We start from the raw sequence: 19,958 nt of genomic DNA, 5'->3' as shown, positions 1-19,958 counted from the left end.
CATAATTGTTTCTGCCAACCCATAAATTTTTGAGTAACAACAAAATTATTGTGATTTTTCTTACTAAATAATTCATACATTACAAAGCATGTATGTAACAAGGTCCATGAATCACTAAAGCATATAATGATCATATATATCTAATGACATATCTCTTTTCATAAGATGAATTCAAATAGATTTATGTATTTAGGTTAACTAAAAAATACTGTGTTTATATGGTTCATAATTCTATCATCAACAACAATACAAAAACTTCAAATCTTCTTTAAGAAGTACACCTTCCATGATTTCCTTTTAAAAACGGGAAGCTTTTGTTTATCAAAATCTTTGTATTTAAGCTACTTTTCATGAAGTTTTACTGCTTTTAAATTGGTACTATAAATATCACTGAAGATAAATTAATAATATAATGGAGTAGTACAATGTTCATAAACTGTATTTAAGATGATATAAGTGCAACTGAAATAGCTATAAGCAACACTATATAACACCTCATACTAGTCGTAGCTAATATTCTTCACCCAGCAACTAGGATCTAAAAGAGGATATTTTCATTTACTAGCATTTTACATGCTTTTCTTTGGTCTTATCTTAAATAATCTCAAACCAAGTACATCTTTTTAAAACAACACATCTCTTTATACATATGTGTATGTATTTTTATGTTGAACAATATTTGACCTACAACATTGTATCAGTTTCAGGGTAAGAGTATGTAATAAAGATACAAAAGTATATCTTTAATGCTACTAAAAATGATCCCAAATGAGATTTCATCTACTTAATTAAAACTAGGTTTTATAATTAAAATTTTAAAAATTCTGAGACTGCCATGCATAAAATGATATTAACATGTTTTACCTATTTTAATCTCTAACATTTTTCTAAACAATTATTTTCTATAGAAATCATGCAACCAGTTATATTTCACTATAGGGATATTAAATCCTTTACAATTTAAGAAATTTTTTATTTGTAGTAAAATACATATAACACAAAATTCACTATGTTAACCATTTTTTAGAAGATTTTGTTTGTTTGTTTATTACAAAGAGAAAAAAGGGAGGAGTAGAGAAGGATGGAGAGGGAAAGGGAAGGAATCTCAAGCAGACCGGGTACTGAACACAGAGCTGAATGTGGGGCTGGATCCCAGGACCTGGGATCATGACCTGAGCTGAAACTGAGTCCTACCCTCAACTACCTGAGCCACTGAGGAACTGCACCATGTTAACCATTTTTAAGTGTATAGTTCAGTGGTATCAAGTACAGTCGCATTACCATTCACATTACAGTGCATCCATCAGTACCAACTATCTCCAGACCTTTTTTCATCTTGAGAAATGAAACCATATCACATTAAATACTAATTGCCCTTTTCCTCTTTCCTCTTTACTAATTTTTTAAGTTTCATTGAGAGATAATTCACACGCCATAGTCTTCCATTTAGAATGCACGATTCAATGGTCTGAGTATAGTTGCAGGATTGTGCAACCGTCACCACAATCAAATTTAGAACAGTTTTGTCACCCTAAAAAGAAACCCCATACCCATGAACAGTCACTGCCCATTTTCTCCCATTCTCCTCTTTTCTCGACTCTAATCACTGATCTGCTAATCACTAATCTACTTTGGTTCTGTTGATTTACCCCTTCTGGACATTTCAGATAAATGGAATGATGTAATATGTGGTCTTTAATGACTGGCTTCTTTCCTTTAGCATGATGCTTTCAAGCTTCATTACGTGTTGTGTTTATCAGTTCATCATTCCTTTATTTGATTGAATAATATTCCTTTGTGTGAACATGCCAAATTTTATTCATGCATCATCAACTGGTGGCTGTTTGGGTTGTTTCCATTTTGGGGCTAGAATGAACAATGCTACTATGAACATTTTTGTACAAGTTTTTGTGTGAACATGTTTTCAATTCTCCACCATATATACCTAGGAATAGAATTGCTGGGTCATACAGTAATTTCATGCTTAATATTTTGAGGAACTGCCAAACTTTCCCAAAGTTGTATCATTTTACACTCCCACTGGTAATACATGAGGGTTCCAATTTCTTGAAATAAATGACATCCTTGGCAACACTGGGTATCACTATCTTGGGATTATAGCCATTCTAGTAGGTGTGAAGTAGTATCTCATTGTGGTTTTGAGTTGTGCTTCCCTAACAGTTAATGTTAACATCTTTTCATGTGCTTAAAGCAAAAATTTGTATAACTCATTTGGAGAAATATCTGTCCAAATCTATTTTTCTATTGGGTTGTTGAGTTATAAGAGTTCTTTATATATTCTAGCTGCAAGTCCCTTATCAGATTCATGATTTGCAAATATTTTCTCCCATACCATCAGTCATGTTTTTATTTTCTTGACAGCATTCTTTGAAGCACAAAAGTTTTAAATTTTGATGAAGTCCAATTTATTTATTTTTTTCGTTTCTCATTTCCCTTATACTAACTTATTCTTTCCCCAAATAAGATTTTATAGCAGACTCTACACAAAATCAATTTTTTTTTCTTTCTAAAAAGATATTCTTTAAAAAGATCTCTCTCTTGAGAGAGAGAGCGCACAAGTAGGGTGGAGAGGGAGAAGCAGGCTCCCCATTGAACAGGGAGCCTGATGTGGGGCTTGATCCCAAAACCCTGGGATCATGACCTAAGTGGAAGGCAGATGCCTAACCAACTGAGCCACCCAAGTGCCCCCACAAAATAATTTCTTTACTAGAAAACTAACTGAACTTTTAGAAACACACCAAAAACCATATGGGTTTATTTTATCCCAGTTGTATTAAATGCCTTCTCAATTAGCAAAACAGAGTTCTGAGAAGTAGCTGGAGAGTCAAACTTGTGTCAGTTGGAAACTATTTTAGCCACAATTTAATTTAAAGAAAAAAATTTTTCTCAACATCTCTAATTTATATTACAAAAATACTCTGTGGACCATAGTCACTACTAATAACACTTCTTATTGTTGGGAAAGCTCTTGTGAAACATTTGTCAAGCACATAAAATAGTATAAAAGTGAAATATAGTAATTAAGATTTGTGTTCTATCGATTGTGTAGCTCAAGTAATTTTTCATTACTAACATAAGATTTAATAAGTATAAGTAGTTAAAGATTCTGACTTGGCACTAGTCATTAGCATGTAATTGAACTAGTAAAAAAATCAGTTAAAGCTGTGTTGATTACCACCTTATCTTTGAAAGGCAATTAAAGACCTCAATCATTGCAACAAGATTTGATTGTGCAGCCTTTATTGGACATTGATCTTTCAGCAAAGTGCAGTTACATTTTCCATTAATTTACAGTAACACAGTTTAACTTTGATACCCTAGACTGTTGACCCAGGTGAGATGTAATGCTAAGTACTCATTTAGGTTAAGATGCCCTCAAACATCATTACTGTCTGAATGGTAAGAGCTGAAAAAAAGTAGATACCTGATCTACTGACTTTAGGATAAGGTTTCTGTTATCTGCATTAGCTTTTAAATGAAATGAAACCAAGATCCTTGTCTTGATGTCACCACATCCATTTAAATGTCATTCATTCTTTAATAGAATTGAGATATTTCATGAAGCATTATTGTTCTTCTAGTTTTGAGTGAACATAAATATAAATGACAAAAAATGAAATGTACATTGTTAAAGAAATACATATGGCTTTTAATAATTAAAAAATGTTTCAAAAAAAATGTTTCAATTTTTTACTGAAGTCAACAATTAACAAAATATGTGTGACCAAAAAAGGGTGATAAAAGAAATAACTATTTGTCATTTTGGTATGTTAAGACATTAGCACTGAAAAACTAGGGATGTTTATGTTAGCAACCTCTTTCATGCCCCCAATTCTTATTGCATCTTTATGGTGGCTCACAGTTTACACAGGAACTAAAAATTTTGTCCATAAATTTCTTCCAGCACTTGATAATTGATTTGCATAGAAGGAATAATAGAGGATTTGTAAAATGTTATACTAAAACTCATCTTCCTTAAAAAAATAGTTTTGCCTGGAAAAGACAAAATCCCATCAAAGAAATATTGGCAAAAAAGCTGTTTTGGGTTGTTTCATCAACTAAGGATATTCCTAACATCCAGAAGGACAGGGTCAACTCAGAACCCTTTCTGCCATCTCAGGCATAATCAGCTCTCATGCAGGCATACATACAATGCCTCAGTGTGTCTCTTCCTTTCTTTCTCTCACCTTATTTTTAAACTTCTTTCATTAATGAAGTTCTTTACATATAAATACATATGGAAAGGAAGAATGATTACAAACAAGCTTTTACTGAAATAAAACTGACATTTGCTTACAAGCATATTTATCATACATTTTAAAGTAGAAAGGTTTTTTGTTTTGTTCTCAGATTACAGGTGGAAAAACTAAGACACAAAGGAGTCATTAGTTTGAGGTCAAAAAGTAATACAGCACTGACCCTAAAAATAGAATCAATCTCCTGACTTCTAGCATTTATACTTTATCCCTTTTAGGGCACAATGCTTCCATGTCATATTCAACTTTAAAGGAAAAACTTAAACCATTACTGTTCAATGGGGAGCATTTTTAGACTAAACGTTTCACTGTAGGACTTAATAAATCCAATGAATGATATTTTAATATTTGAAGTATGGCCTTAGCCATTGTTGAGTTCATCCTTCACCATGATCAACTCCATGAGAGCAAGAGGTCTATTGATTTTCATGTAATACAAGAAAATATTACATTTGCTTAATTGTTACACAGTGAGCACAGGAGACAAGAAATCAAGGCTCTATTTAATGCTGCAAGCAGCAGAGAATTACAAAGATCAATAGGGTAGTTTGTCAAGATCTTCTCCAAGGAGACTTACCTATCACTATATGGACAAGAAGTCACAGTGACTATAGCTATTGAAAAACAGGTAAGCAGAGTCAGCAGTACAAATTATCAGAAATCAAACAGGCCAGTGTGAAAAGAAGTGCAACTCTACTGAAAAGCTGTATTTATAGTCTGGTAATTAAAAACCATTTTATCAGCCTTGTGCTGGGACCAAACCTTTACAGCAAGTATTGACAAGACCAGCAACAGTGAATGAGCACTATTTGACTTAAAACTTATGAGCTATAGTTATTTAACATTGCCCATTACAGGGGAAATCAGTTCTAGCCTTCCTTGCAAAATGCTAATAGTCAGTTTTATTATTAATGAAGCTTAATGTAACACTATCTCCTTTGTGTAAGCCATTCATTTAAGTAGTGTCAAGTATATTCTTCTGGACTAAATATATTGGCATTAAGTACTTCTTTGATTAAAGGGTTATTTAGAATTACTTTTAGACAAGGGAACACTACATATATTTGAAGAAGAGCTCACTCTCTGCAGCTCATTTAAAACCACCATCTTTAGCAAACTCAGTTTGTATTACTTTATTCTGGTATTTTCACCTCAGTCCCTGCCACTCATTATCTCTACTGATTTGCCAGGAGCAAGCACCCAAATGCTGGTTAGATTGTATTTTATAAAATATTTTGCTATAATAATGTGTGAATGTTGCAGAGTATCAGCAAAACATTAACATAAAATGATATATAATGCATGTTTGTAATTATGGGAGAGATCATAAATCTTAAACACCCATTGGTTTAGAAATTAAATAGTTCTACTTAGTTCTCCCTAAATTACTCCAAATTTCTGAAATTTACCATTCGTCTGGGTATTTTGTAACTACCCCCAAGGATAAATTTTTTTTTTAATGACTTTGCTTTCAAAAATGCAATTAACTTAATAAAATCTTAACACAAAACTGCCATCAGGTCTTTAAAATTTCAGCCCATTTCCCATCGCCAAAGAAGTGTATGGATATGTACCATTTCAGCTAATTGCTTTTATAAACCGTCACCAAATTTATTCTTCTGGGTCTTTCTAGGTCTTAATTGTTCTTACAGCTTGATCAGCATGCTATTTTAACTTTTAGTAAGTCCTAATTTCATTCGTCTTGCTACATTTACATTAACCAGAGTCATTATTTTTTAGAAAGTAGTATGGTATTGGATGTTTAGGCAACAAGAAGTTTCAACACTACATCTAGACCTGTCATCCAGGTAAATGGCACAAGGGCTTTAACTTTAAAACATTCCCATTGAAAATCCTAGCAGCTGAATAGATTAGATTTCGCGTTTCAATGAGAATTCATCAGTTTTGGATTTGACAATGGTGTTATCTCCACATATATCCTAAAATCCTTTACTTCTTTTTTCAGTATCATATAAAAGATTTGTCCCCTCCCTTCTTTGTGTGGATGTCTCCATTTTATCTTCAAAGAATCGATTTAAATTAATACCTAAATATAGAATACATATGTATGTGTGTATATATATGTTATGATCATTTTTTATCTGTGATTTAACCTAATTCTAGGAATAAAAATTGGTATATGCTTCATGCATCTGTAGTTCCCATTGGCTAAACTAAGCATACAATATGTAACAATGTATGAAAAGCTTTACCTCTTGGGGGCAATGATTCATCTTAAAGAACCCGACACTGTAGAAAGAAAAAGGTGTTTGCAAAAGTTTTATTTTAAAGGGTCAAAAATAAACATTGCACATACACATAAGAGAAAATCCACTGATAATTATGTTCTTCGATGAACACCTTCAATACATGGCACCTTCATCTTCTTTATTTAGAAAATAAACTGTTATTGGTCCATAACTGGTATGTACAGTCTCTGTGACTCTAGCAAATAACCAGGAGCCAAGTCCATATAATAAAGTTGGAATACCTAGAAAATAAATGAATATGTTATTTATGGACATCAATGCTTATTAATCATGCATCCACGTATTTGTCACAGTACAAATCACAAAGCACTTTTCAGCAACATCAACAAATTGTAAAGTTATGAAAATATAAAGATACGAGTAAAGACTAATTATCTAAGAGTTCAATTTCATCAGTTTGTGGTACATGGTAACAACTGTGTGAGCCTAGAGATTTTTAAAACTGTGGATAAGGCTGGTTTAAATTTTAATTCAAAGCACTTTATAAGTATTAATTCATTACTTCCAAGTCATTATGAAGTAATTCTATATTCTTTTCACAAATAAGCAAATAGAATATTCATTAATTTAGTTATAGATGCTCTGGATTATAGGCCTTGAGAGTAAATTACTAGGTCAACTTTACTGTGCTTTACGTTAGAAAGTAACACTGATGGCTAAAGTAATTTTTTGTACAACTTAAAAGAAACTGGGTCAAAGAGGCGTCTACTAAACCTAAGGCAAAAACCTAACTCTAAGGAAGATTTTACTATAACAGGTATGAGAAATATTCCCATGAGTATTTTTACAACCGACTTGAAAACAATCTTGTTTCAGCCTATTTGAAATAGGTATAGAGTAGATTCCAACATGTTTCTTCTTTGGAATGTTTCCATTTGACAAGATTTTGCTGTTATATTTGAGATTAGTTACTGTTTGCAATACAGGAAACTAAAGATATACTAACCAGACATAATGGATTAAGCACTCATGCATATGACACTATATTGGACACAAAATAAACTTTCACAGCTCCTATCTTTTTTAAGGCACTTATTTAAAATCAATGACTATTAACATATTAAAAACATGTATAAAACCGCAGGCATATGAATCAGTAACAAATACTGAATGCTCCACAGAAGTATTAATTTTATTGTTCCTGTGTAGGAGTTGGACAGAAAAACGACAATTTAGAAGAAGAATGTACATTTGTAAAATCCCTCTTTCTAGTTAATAGAGAAATCATATGCTCAGGACTAATCATATTGCTAAATTTTTATTCTTTCTGCAAGAATATATTTGCTGTGTTATGCTCGTTTTGAGTGTGTAAGTGCATTGGACTACTTTGTGCTTATTCCCTGAAGCGGCATTCCAACCACTGTGATGCCAGAGATTAATCAGGAGAAGCATCACTAGCTGGCAATGAGAACAGGCAAACACGCCCATTCAGGCTGGCACCTCTATTTTTAGGAATATACTGGGTCACAGTTTGTCACTATCACAGGGTTCCCTGGGACTCCAAATGAAATCTGTGACAGTATATTGCCTTCTTTGCCTTGGTAATACCCCCCAAAAATCTCTGAATGCTTCAAAGGAATATCACCAAAAAGTGACAGAAGCTGGCATCATAAAGCTATTTATCAAAAAGAAGAAAAAACAGGCAACTGGAGCATGGGTAGGGAAGTGGACAAGAAAACAAAGCAGAAGTGAGTGAAGAGTAGGTGGAGAAGTTGAAATAAAAAACAAATTTAAAATACAGTATCACAACTTTAGAGCTGAAAATCAATGGAGGGAGAAAAAAATGGGTTCTAGAAACAATTATTAATTTTCTAAATATACTGACAGTAAAATATACCTTTTAAACCAATGCTAAGGATATAGATTTAAGGAATGGCTGGTGAAACTGAAATGTTGTTTTATAGTACTTATCAGTTTCCAGTTAAAATATGGACACGTTTTAAAAACCACACAAATCAATGGTCAATATTTTTTCAATTAAAATGGAGAATGGACCAGATTACCAGCTTATAATAATTGCATGGTCTCTTATTAAGAAACAGCGAGGAACCACTATCAGTAATGCAGTTTGACAGGGTGTGATACAGGAGTCAGAAATTCTTTTCTTTTTTCCTGCAGTCTACTTAATGCAGTCAAGCTAAAATGAGGAGATTTGCCACTTCCATAATTTAAACATAAAAAAATAATTTTCTTTATCTATATCACATATGCTATAAAGTCTATAAAATTCCATTAGAAATTAAATTTTTCTGGGATCCCTGGGTGGCGCAGCAGTTTGGCGCCTGCCTTTGGCCCAGGGCGCGATCCTGGAGACCCGGGATCGAATCCCACATCGGGCTCCCGGTGCATGGAGCCTGCTTCTCCCTCCGCCTGTGTCTCTGCCTCTCTCTCTCTCTGTGACTATCATAAATAAATTTAAAAAATTAAAATAAAATAAAAAGAAATTAAATTTTTCCCAGACTGAAACATAACATCAAAATGAACATGAAAGTCAGTTCTTTGCATAATTCATTTTGAGTCAGCTGAACAGTAGGTAAACCACTGTCAAATTAAGCACTTAAAAAAAATTAGAACTTCTTAGCAAGTCTCCGATTACCCATTCATTCCAATGGTAAGTTGCTTTTCTTAAATCTCAATCTACTTCCCAGCAGGATACCCCGACTGATAAACCATCAGTAAAATGTCAGCTTCCTTTGAAGGGAAGGCAGAGGGAGAAAGGGAACAAATGGTAAAAGAGAAATCTTTATTATTTACCAAAGAGAAAAATGAATGACTCTGATAATTGCCACTTTAGAAGGGAATAAGAGGAATAAAATCCTAAGTATTTTTATTAATAGAATAGGTACTTGATGATCCAGAGAGGCAACTATACATCCCAGAACAGGAAAGAATTCATTATCTAATTCCCTACCTTAAGACAAAAAGAAAAAAAAAAAAAGAAGAAATAAACATTACCAAATTGGTGAACACATTACTGTTTAAAAAGTCCAGGAAAAATTCCCTTTATCAGTAAAAGCCAATTTGTATTAAAGCATGCGTGAGCAGAAAGTTTTCCTTTTTTGTTTAACTTAAAAGTCTTATTCCCCTTTAGGCAGGATTTTTCGAATTTCCAAAAGACCATTAAATCACTCTTCAGCCTTCTCTTCCACATAAAGAAACTACAGCTGTTGTTTCTTTCCTCAAAATGTTTCACTTCTTTGTGTGACGATGTTCTGTGTATTTTACTTTTCTTTGGATTTCTTCATATTTATATTTAAAAGAGAAGCCCCTAATCATCAGGGTGTTCTTAAAGTGTTAAGTTTTAAATGAAAAATTTCTTTAAAAGGCATTTGGCTCATTCATAGTTTACCTATTATCTTCCAATTATACTTTTCCTAACCTGTTACTTTTTACATTGGGGATGAATGACTGCTTCTGATTCTGAAAACTCTAAGATAAACATCTTCCTCAATCTATTCATCACTCCAGTCTTTCCAAATAATTTTGAATCGACTCTTCGAAGTGAGCTTACCCTTCAACTTCCAATCAACCTCAAAATTAGTGGGCAGGCTCTTTATAGTCCATCAGCCAAACAGACATTTTTAAAGAATCACACATTGCTAAATAATCTTCTCCTTGGTGGAATGAACTCAGGAAAACCTCAGTAGACCAATGGCTCAAAATTCCCATGACAAGACATATGTGAGTTATTATAAGCAAAAATACATAAATACCATATTTAAATTTAATGAGCCATCAGATTATATAATAATACCAGCGCAGGTGCACAGGGGGTTCAGCTTTAACTCTGGTTGTAAAAACTGGTTGGCTAACATGGTTCAGCCCCCACATCTAGATCCCGAATTACTAAAATCTGGATCAATGTGGGATTAACTTATTAATAGGTTCAAAACATCTTGAGGCCTCTCGATACAGATACACACGATGTGCCCCTGTGCAATGTTCATGCCTCTTCTGTCATTAGCCCAAAGAAAATAAGCATCCAGCAAGAGTAAATACTCCCAGAATTAGAATATTCCCATTAAAACAAACAAACAAACAAACAACACACAGAGATATTAAGAGGCAGAATATTTTAGTACCCTTGAGGCCTAACACCTAAAAGAAGCTGAAACGACTGGCGAAAACCTTTCGTGCTTTCAGTAAAGCGCACTTGCTAGGGTTTCATATAAAGAAAATAATGAAGTTCAGAAAGTAGTTCCAGTTTTTATAATAAGGAACGCGGCGAGGAAGAGGACGGTACCGGGGTGGAATCCTGCCATTTCAGTAAGATTATTTCCTGACTGCAGAGCCACTTCGCAGTGGGGGCGTTTCCTTACACCGGCCTTCTCACTGCCCAAGGTAGGGGTGATCCTGGGCAGGAGCTGCAGCAGGTGAGGAGGGAGGGAAGGCCTCCGCCCCAGAGGGGTGATGCAGTGTGGTCCCTCCCTACAGATCTGGATAAAGACCCTACAGGTCTGGGATAAAGCCCTACTTTATTTATTGTTTTAAAAGGCTTTACCTATGTATTCACGAGAGGCAGAGAGAGAGAGAGGCAGAGACACAAGCAGAGGGAGAAGCAGGCTCCATGCAGGGAGCCCGACGTGGGACTCGATCCTGGGTCTCCAGGGTCACGCCCTGGGCCGAAGGCAGGTGCCAAACCGCGGAGCCCCCCAGGGATCCCCGAAGCCCTACTTTCCTGGGAACCATGGACTCCAGCAAGCACCTACGGGGAGGGGTGGAAGGGGGTGGGGGAGGGGGTGGGGGAGGGGAGGGAATCCAAACCACCGCGGCCGAAGCGCGGGTGGGACGCGGAGGCAGAGTCTGCGGACCGCAGGTGCGCGGGGCCGAGGCGGGGCTCCCCCGCGCAGCCGCGGCCCGACCTGGGGCCGGGGTCTCGGCCTCTGAGCCGCGGCCGCGTCGTGCTTTGCAAACACCGATGCCACTGCCCCGGGGGCGCGCTTCCCCGCCCGGGGCCACTCACCCAGGTTGACGACCTTGAGCGCCGTGAAGAACCGGTCCTGCGCCGCCAGGTCCTGCCAGGGGGCCTTGGAGCAGTGGTACTTGATGAAGGGGAAGCAGCCGGTACGCAGGACGTGGTAGTTGGCGCCCTGCACCGGCCAGTTGAAGTGCGAGAGGCCGAACTGGTCGTTGCGGACGGCGCTGTAGCGCACGCAGAAGGAAGTCCAGTGCGGCAGGCGCCGCTGCAGCAGGTGCCGCGTCAGCACCTCCGAGGCGCGGGGCTTCGGGCGGGAGGCGGCGCCCGAGGCCCAGGGCCCGCACAGCAGCAGCCGGACCGCGGCCTCGTGGGCCCTCCGCAGGGGCTCCATGGCCGGCCCCGCTCCGGTCCCCGCCCCCTCGGCCGCCGCGGGGCGCGCGCCGCTTGGGGGCGGGGCCGTCCGAGCGCGCACGCGCGCACGCGCCCTGGGGCGAGCCGGCGGGGACGCCCAGGGGGCGCCGCGCGAGTGCGCGAGTGCGCGAGAGCCCCCCGGGGCGCAGCGGCGCGTGCGCACGAGGGTCTCGCGGGCTCCCGCGGAGAGGGGGGCGGGGGGCGCGGAGGAGGCGGAGGCGCCGGCGGAGTGACGCGCGCGGAGGGTGAGGGTCAGCCGGGCCAAGGAGGTAAAGAAATCCTCACAGGTGACTTCACGCCGCCTGGGCCGTGAGGTGAGGTGAGGTGAGCTGGGGCGGGATTCCGGAGGTTTATCAGTAGGGGCGTGAGGTAAATTAAGACAAATAATCCCCGTAGTGAGGAGGCAGAACTGGCACCCAGATCTCCCTTCCGGGCCTGGGGCTCACGTAACCCGCCTACCTGGCGTCGCTGAGGAGACACCTGGCCAGGTGTCCTGGGGGAAGCAAGTCCCCAGATTTGCACTGGCGAGTCAGGAAGCGCTTTTTATGTGTAGGTGTTCTCTGTCGTGGTCGCTGTTTAGGGTAAGCCTCAGGTAGTTCGAAGTAAAGGTTATAAATCATAAAAGTAAAAACTAGAAAGTTTTGTTTTTTTCATTAAAAAAAAATATTTTATTTATTTATTTATTCATGAGAGACACAGGCAGAGGGAGAAGCAGGCTCCACGCAGGGAGCCCGACGCGGGACTCGATTCCGGGACTCCAGGATCGCGCCCTGGGACGAAGGCAGACGCCCGACCGCTGAGCCACCCGGGGGCGGCCCCCCAAAATAGAAAGTTTTAAACAACTTCCTACCGCTCTCTGCGCTTCGCCCACAGGTGCACCTGTGCCTCCCTCCTAGGCTTGGTGAATGCCAAGCCGGGGTATTTTCTAGTCATAAAGCTTTGTAATCCTCAGCTACCCACTATCAGTCCTAAAAATAGTAACTTTAGGAAAACCTCCTCTCAACCTTCACGGCCACTTGATGTAATAGCTGATCTCCACCTGCTTTCTAAAGAAGCATGTCTTCCTCTTTATCCTAAACTCATCTTGTGTTGGAGAAACCATCGGTAAATAAGATGGATGTGTCTAGGGACACGGGGGGGGGGGGGGGGGGGAACCAAGCGGTTGTGCACCTGCCTTCTGCCCAGGGCGTGATCCTGGAGACCTGCGATTGAGTCCCACATAGGGCTCCCTGCAGGGAGCCTGCTTCTCCCTCTACTGTATCTGTATCTCTGCCTCTATCTGTCTCTCATGAATAAATAAACGAAATCCTAAAAAAAAAAAAAAAAGAAGAAGAGAAGATGCGTCTGGAAAGCATTATATGTAAATAATATAATTATGTATAAGCACCACTTAACAACTTACTATTGTTGAAACTCGAGGGAAGGATGTAGGATTGTGTGGCTAATTTTTACATTTTCTAGTTTTTAATAACTCATTCAACAAACATCAAGCACCTGCTACCATGTGCCCAATTCTGAGGGGACTTGTAGTCCTGCAGATAATTTGAACTTTACATTATCGAATTCCCTGTTAGTAAAAGTTTTAAAAAAGATTTTAGATGGAGGCATGATGTGGTTAGACTTGCAACAGAAAAGGCTGAAAGGAGGCTACGGCAGGGGTCCGGGAGGTGATTCAGCACTGTGATTTTCAAATTAAAATTTGAAACGCATTGCAGTCTTTTCCAAACAAAATCTGTCATTGAACCCCAGCATATAAAGTACGTGAAAACTTGTTTTGTTGTTAAACATAAGTTCAAATTTTTAATGTTAACTTTATAGGTAAAGTTTTTTTAAAAGGCTCTTTTGTTATTGCCTTGGGTTTTTTTGTTTTGTTTTGTTTTAGTAGACGAGGTGTTTATCAGAAGGAAATTGGGTAGCTAAAGTAATAAACAGGAAGTCTGTGGAACCAAGCTCAGAAAATGGGAAGGAACCAAGGGAGTCTGCGGATGGAAGAGACTAAGAGAAACTAGTCTGGCTAGAGTGTCATAAAGGCCCCACTGTCACTGAAGGCTTGACTCTGCTATTTTATGCTTGAAAATTTGCCAGGTTTGGGGTTATGGACAACAGTTGCATTTAGGAGGACTATAAGCAGCCTCAGGATAGTTTATTTCATATTCTTTTGTTTGGGTTGTACACTATCAAGAATATCCTGATCTGTGTAGACAAGTGGATGCAAATTAGAGTTGCCTTAAAATGATTTATCTTGAAATCTTGGTACTTCAATTACAAAGATGGCAGGAGGAGGAAATTCTAAGATCCTCACTAAGATTACTTAACCTGAAATTAATGTGTGAGCAGTTGGCAATGTGTTAAATTTTGGCATTATCTCTTGGCAGTATGAAAATCTATTTTAAAAAGTGAAATTTGAGTCAAACATTTGTGAAACCTGAAGTATATCTGAGAAACTCTAAGTTCTGTGGCATATATAAGGTAAAAAATAAAACAAACCACTGATAAAGAGAGCCACATATTTAGATTAGGTTTCACTGCATTCTCCCTTGAAGGCTTGGGAAAAGGGCTAGGGAACTGAAATATTTCTACTGGAAGATGGTCTCTTGGAAGAACCTCATCAGTGATGGCTTCCTTAATTCAAGGCTCCATGACTATCTCCCTCTCTCTTCTATCCTAAGGTAGAAAATTACTTCAAAGAAAGCAGATGATGGTGGATCTATCTGAATACCTGAATACTCAGGTATTCAGGAGTGTTTGAATGAAATATTATCTTAACCTAAAGATACAGAGCTGGAAAGCATGACTTCTAGCTATCTCTTCTGACTTTAAGATTATACAGTGCCATTTTCATAATTAAAATAAGATAATCTGTCAATAAATCCACAACTCAGATCAGTTCCAGTTCTTGATGGTCATAAAACAAAGGGGCTTAGAAGTTGGCATTCAAAAGCTTAAGTCAATGTTTTAAAAACATTATATCCAACAATTAAGAATTAATGGAGTAAACATATAAATATTTAGTTTTACACAAAACATGGAGAAATGGCATACCTCTTTGGAAGGAACCCCTTAAAAATAACTATGAAGAGTGATGCTGTGTATAGCATTTAGCTTGTGTGTGAATATGATGTTTGTCCTAGAAAGAAGGGATTTAGCCTTGTTTTATTTTAAGGGCACCTAGGATGCTATAGGTGTTCAGAACAAGTTAAAAAATGAATTCTTCTTAGGGCACTTGGGTGACTCAGTCAAGCTTAAGCATCTGCCTTTGGCTCAGGTCATGATCTCAGGGTCCTGGGATAGAGCCCAGGCTCGGCAGGGAGTCTGCTTGTCTCCCTCTACCTCTCCCTCCCATGCATTCTCTCTCTCTCTCTCAAATAAATAAATACAATCTTTTAAAAATTGAGTTCTTCAAGATTGATAAATTGGAATATATTAAAATTAAGACTTTCTGTTCATTACGAGAACCAAAAAGCAATCCATAGTGTGAGAGAAGTATTTGCAATACATGTCTCTGACAAAGCATTTGGTATCTAGAACAAATCATTTTAAAAAGACAGGCCAATGGAAAGGTGAACAAAATATTTGAATGGCCTCTTCACAACAGAAAATATCCCAATGTACAATACACATGGGGAAAATTACTTAATTTCAACAATCATCTGAAAAGTAGACATTAAAACCACAATGTGATACCATTACACATCCACCAAAGTACCTGAAGTAGAAAAGATGGAAAGTTCTGAATGTTGGTGAAGATATGCAGCAATTAGAACTTTTATATATACTGCTGGCAAGTAATTTGGAAAAATTTTGGCAGTATGTATTCAGCTGCCTATATAATATTATAAGTAATGTTATGACCCAGCCATGACACTCTTGGATAAATATTTATGAGGCTATAACAAAAAAAAAAAAAAACAGAGATGGGCTGCCTAAATAACAGAAATTTGTTATTCACAGTTCTGGAGACTGAGAAGCCTAAGATCAGAATACTGGCTGATTGGGTTCTTCAGAGAGAGTTCTCTTCCTGGCTTATAACTCTTTCTCAGTATATCCTCCCATGGCCAACAGAGCTAGTTCTGGTGTCTTCCTTGGTAAGAGCACTAGCCCTATCAGACTAGGGTCCAACTCTTATGACCTCATTTAATTTTTATTCCTCAGGGACCCTTTCTCCAACTACTGTCACATTGGGCATTAGGGCTTCAACATGTAAATTTTGAGATGATGCAAACATTCAGTCTATAATAATGCCCTGCAGAAATTGTGTGCATATGTTTTCCTTTTTTTTTAAAGATTTTATTTATTTATTCATGAGAGACAGACAGAGAGAGAGAGAGAGAGAAGAGGAAGAGACACAGGCAGAGGGAGAAGCAGGCTCCATGCAGGGAGCCTGGCGTGGGACTCGATCCCGGGTCTCCAGGATCATGCCCTGGGCCAAAGGCGGTGCTAAACCGCTGAGCCACCTGGGCTGCCCTGCACATGTTTTCCAAAAGACCTACAGCAGAATATTCATAGCAGCACTATTCATATTTGTGATAGTCAACCTGGAAATTACTTACATGCCTGTTAACAGTAGAGTAGATAGACAAATTGTGGCATAGTCACTTGATGGAATACTATATAGCAATGAGAAAGAATGATCCATAATTGTACATAGCATGCAGGAATCTCATGTACATAAGAGTGAAAGAAGTCAGACACTAAAGTACTTACAATATTTCATTTCCATAAGTTATCAAAACTGGCCAAAATTCACCTTTGCTGTTAGAAGGCAGGATAGTGATCACCCTTACCAGGGGTGGAGGTCTAGGGAGTAGCCAGTGACTATGAGGGGACTTCCTGGGGGTTGGAATTATTCTCTTCTTTTGTTCATTTATTTCTATACTACTTTTTAAAAAGACCTTTTTTTAAAAAAAAAAAAAAAGATTTTATTAGAGCATGAGTAAGGGAGGGGTGGGGAGGGGCAGAGGAAGAAACAGACTCTCCAGTGAGCAGAGAGCCAGATATGGGACTCAATCCCAGGACCCAAGGATCATGACCTGAGCCAAAGGCAGAGGCTTAACTGACTGACCCACACAGGTGCCCCAAGACTTTTTTTAAAGAGTAATTTTAGGCTCGCAGAAAAAATTAAGAGGAAGGTACAGAGATTTCTCATATACCCTCTGCCGCATACATTCATAGCCTCCCCCATTATCAACATCCCCACCATAGTGGTATATTTATTATGATTCATGTACCTGTAATTGATCTGGGTTCTGTTAAAATGGGTGTAGTCAATTTGTGAAAAAAATTTTCTTTTAAGTAGGTTCCATACCCATGATGGAGCCCAGTACAGAGCTCAAACTCATGATCCTGAGATCAAAACCTGAGCTGAAATCAAGACTCAGATACTTAAGCAAGGCACCCAGGTGCCTCGAGAATTCTTCTAACTGAACATGTATGGTATGTGCATTTTTCTGTATGTATATTATACTTCAATAAAAAGTTTGAAACAAAAAAAGTTTGAAACAGAATGAATTCTACAGGTAATATTACATATTAATACATCCTATTACTAGTGTTTATTAAAAAATACATGTAGAGAACATGTATAGTGGACATGACCCAAACATGACCTGGTACACATATAGAATATTCTCACATTGTTTTTACAACCTTGCTGTGAGATTATGATTTACTCACATATTTCGAATGATGTGATTTAAAAGAAAGTTGGATAGGCACGTAGATTTTCATTCACTGCTATTCTCAGAGGGAGAATAATAGGCAAGATAGTGGATGCATATGACAGTTAAAGGAATTTTGAAAAAGGGATATAAATGTTTACATTTAGGATTTCTTTTTTTTTAAAGATTTTATTTATTTATTCATGAGAAACACACACACACACACACACACACACACACACACACACACAGGCAGAGACACAGGCAGAGGGAGAAGCAGGCTCCATGCAAGGAGCCCGACATGGGACTCGATCCCTGGTCTCCAGGATCACACCCTGGGCTGCAGGTGGCACTAAACCACTGCACCACTAGGGCTGCCCCATACATTTAGGATTTCATTGACAAATTTCAATTTGAAACTTAAGGACTTTTGATTCAAGGAAAGAAGGATTATAGAGATGCTGCTGCCCTGATTCATATTCCAGCATGCTTTAAAAACAGATACCCCCAAAAAGCCACTGACCTAGCTTTCCTAGGAACCCAAATCTCCCTAATAGCTCAGTGCCCTCTAAGCCAAGCCCACTCCCATTAGTGGCGAATTTTGCTTGCTGCTCCGTTCCTGTATCCTATCCCATCCCTGGGAAGGACAGTATACATTGGCTTTATCAAAGTTATTCTCATGGTACTGAGTTATGGCAGAAGCCATTAGGAAAGGAAAGAACTGCCATATTCTTACCTAGATCTTGAGTCCTATGGAACTGATTGATGTTCTGAAACCCTCCAAGGAGTTGGTTGCCAGCTGGAGCTGCTGTTACAAAGAGTAGCAGGAAGCATTACTCAGTAAAGCATGTTACTGTGAACATATAGGGTACAAGATCTCATCTAAACTGCATGTTATGTCTAAACTATTCTCAAGCTCTCCCCTCACTGGCTTGTAAACTTCCTAAGGACAGGTGGTTATGCCTGTTTTGTTAACCTTCGCGATTCTAGCACCTAGGACAGTACTTGCAATATGGTAGGTGCTCAACTTCTTGAAAAAATGAAAAAAAAAAAAAAAGTGGGCAAAGTGAATACCATTAGTGTGTTTGAAGAATGTTGGAGAAAAATTGTAATATGTAGGGTAAGTGGTTTTAATTTAATTACAATTTTAATTTTGGTAGTTAGAGAAATTAAACTATAGAGTAGGTAAGAAACCTACCCAAGATCATATACCAGAATCAAGAATCAAAATTCTAAAAAAAAAAAAAAAAAAAAAAAAAGAATCAAAATTCTGACCTTCCAACTTTCTGTGAGCTTTTCATTAGGAAACATTTCTATTTCTTTCTCTTGCTGTGGATGCTAGAATCCAGTGGCAAGGAGACATATTTGTCACTTTTTGAAACCAGATAGCGATTTATGCTAATAGATAATACAATCTATTTTATAGGCATGTTTCCAATATTACAAATCCTATGTAGTCAGTTTGTGGAAGCATTTGAGAACATGGCCAAATAAATTTACCTTGTCATATAGGTCATAGTTATGGTCCCAACTTTGCAAAGTATGCTTTGTTTTATTAACAGATACATGCATGAAAAGCATATGACACTTTTGTAGCACAAATCATATTTTCATACTGAATTACAAAGATATTTTGGCTTTATTGCTGATCTTCCTTCGACAGTGGCTTTTAGCACTTCAGCTTAAGCCTTTATGCCCCCTCCCCAGTCTCACTGTCAAGTAGTTAATGATCTATAAACAAATACTGAGATGCCCTAAGGGGGCTCTCCATTTAAAGGGGCCTTGAATCATTTGATAATAGAAATACAGTAGTCCACCCACTGATTTATGATTTGTCAGTTTAGGTTTTTGAAGTGATGTTCCACTGGTATTTCAGGCGGGACGAGTTTTTAATTTTCTGTGTAATTAACATTAATTTTTAATCTAATTTTTCCTTTCAGGAGAAAACTTTTCTTTTTTTTAAAGATTTTATTTATTTATTCATGAGAGACACAGAGACAGAGAGGCAGAGACACAGGCAGAGGGAGAAACAGGCTCCATGCAGGGAGCCTGACATGGGACTCAATTCCGGGTCTCCAGGATCAGGCCCTGGGCTGAAGGTGTCGCCAAACCACTGAGCCACCTGGGCTGCCCACAGGAGAAAACTTAAAAATGTTAATTTACATTTGCAGTTTCCATTGTATGAAATACTTTCTTGTGTGTGCATAAGTATGTACATTTCAGTTCCATAAGCTAAAAGTGGCCACAGAGGGTAATAATACCTCATAATGATATCTCTCAGTTCCTGAGAATTTCTTCCTGCTAGGCAGTTTAAACCTATTTTCTCATTTAAACAACACTCCAAAGCAGGGCTTCATTTACCTCAATATCAAGCTGAGGAAAATGAATGTCAAAAAGTAGAGAAGTTGAAACAGTTAACTGCAGT

The 19,958-nt window shown here is 38.2% G+C and overlaps 2 protein-coding genes and 1 long non-coding RNA gene across 3 annotated transcripts in view; 1 reads left to right on the top strand and 2 right to left on the bottom strand.

Annotated features, from left to right (window-relative positions):
* Nucleotides 1-19,958, top strand: part of LOC112930665 (uncharacterized) — a 107,117-nt gene that overhangs the window by 8,784 nt on the left and 78,375 nt on the right. The window lies entirely within an intron of this gene.
* On the bottom strand, nucleotides 3,245-11,924 carry C15H15orf61 (chromosome 15 C15orf61 homolog). Its single transcript, XM_072738915.1, has 2 exons — nucleotides 11,511-11,924; nucleotides 3,245-6,768 (listed from the first exon to the last, which is right to left on the bottom strand). Exons 1-2 carry the CDS (start codon nucleotides 11,854-11,856, stop codon nucleotides 6,641-6,643), a joined length of 474 nt encoding a protein of 157 aa, XP_072595016.1. The 5' UTR covers nucleotides 11,857-11,924; the 3' UTR covers nucleotides 3,245-6,640.
* Nucleotides 18,270-19,958, bottom strand: part of IQCH (IQ motif containing H) — a 211,794-nt gene continuing 210,105 nt past the window's right edge. Inside the window, exon 13 of the transcript XR_011997435.1 lies at nucleotides 18,270-18,341. The gene's annotated coding sequence lies outside the window, so the exon portion shown is untranslated. The remainder of the gene's footprint in view (nucleotides 18,342-19,958) is intronic.

The sequence above is a fragment of the Vulpes vulpes genome, chromosome 15 (assembly GCF_048418805.1).
Source record: "Vulpes vulpes isolate BD-2025 chromosome 15, VulVul3, whole genome shotgun sequence".
Lineage (NCBI taxonomy): Eukaryota > Metazoa > Chordata > Mammalia > Carnivora > Canidae > Vulpes > Vulpes vulpes.
This window is presented reverse-complemented; position numbering and strand designations above follow the sequence as displayed.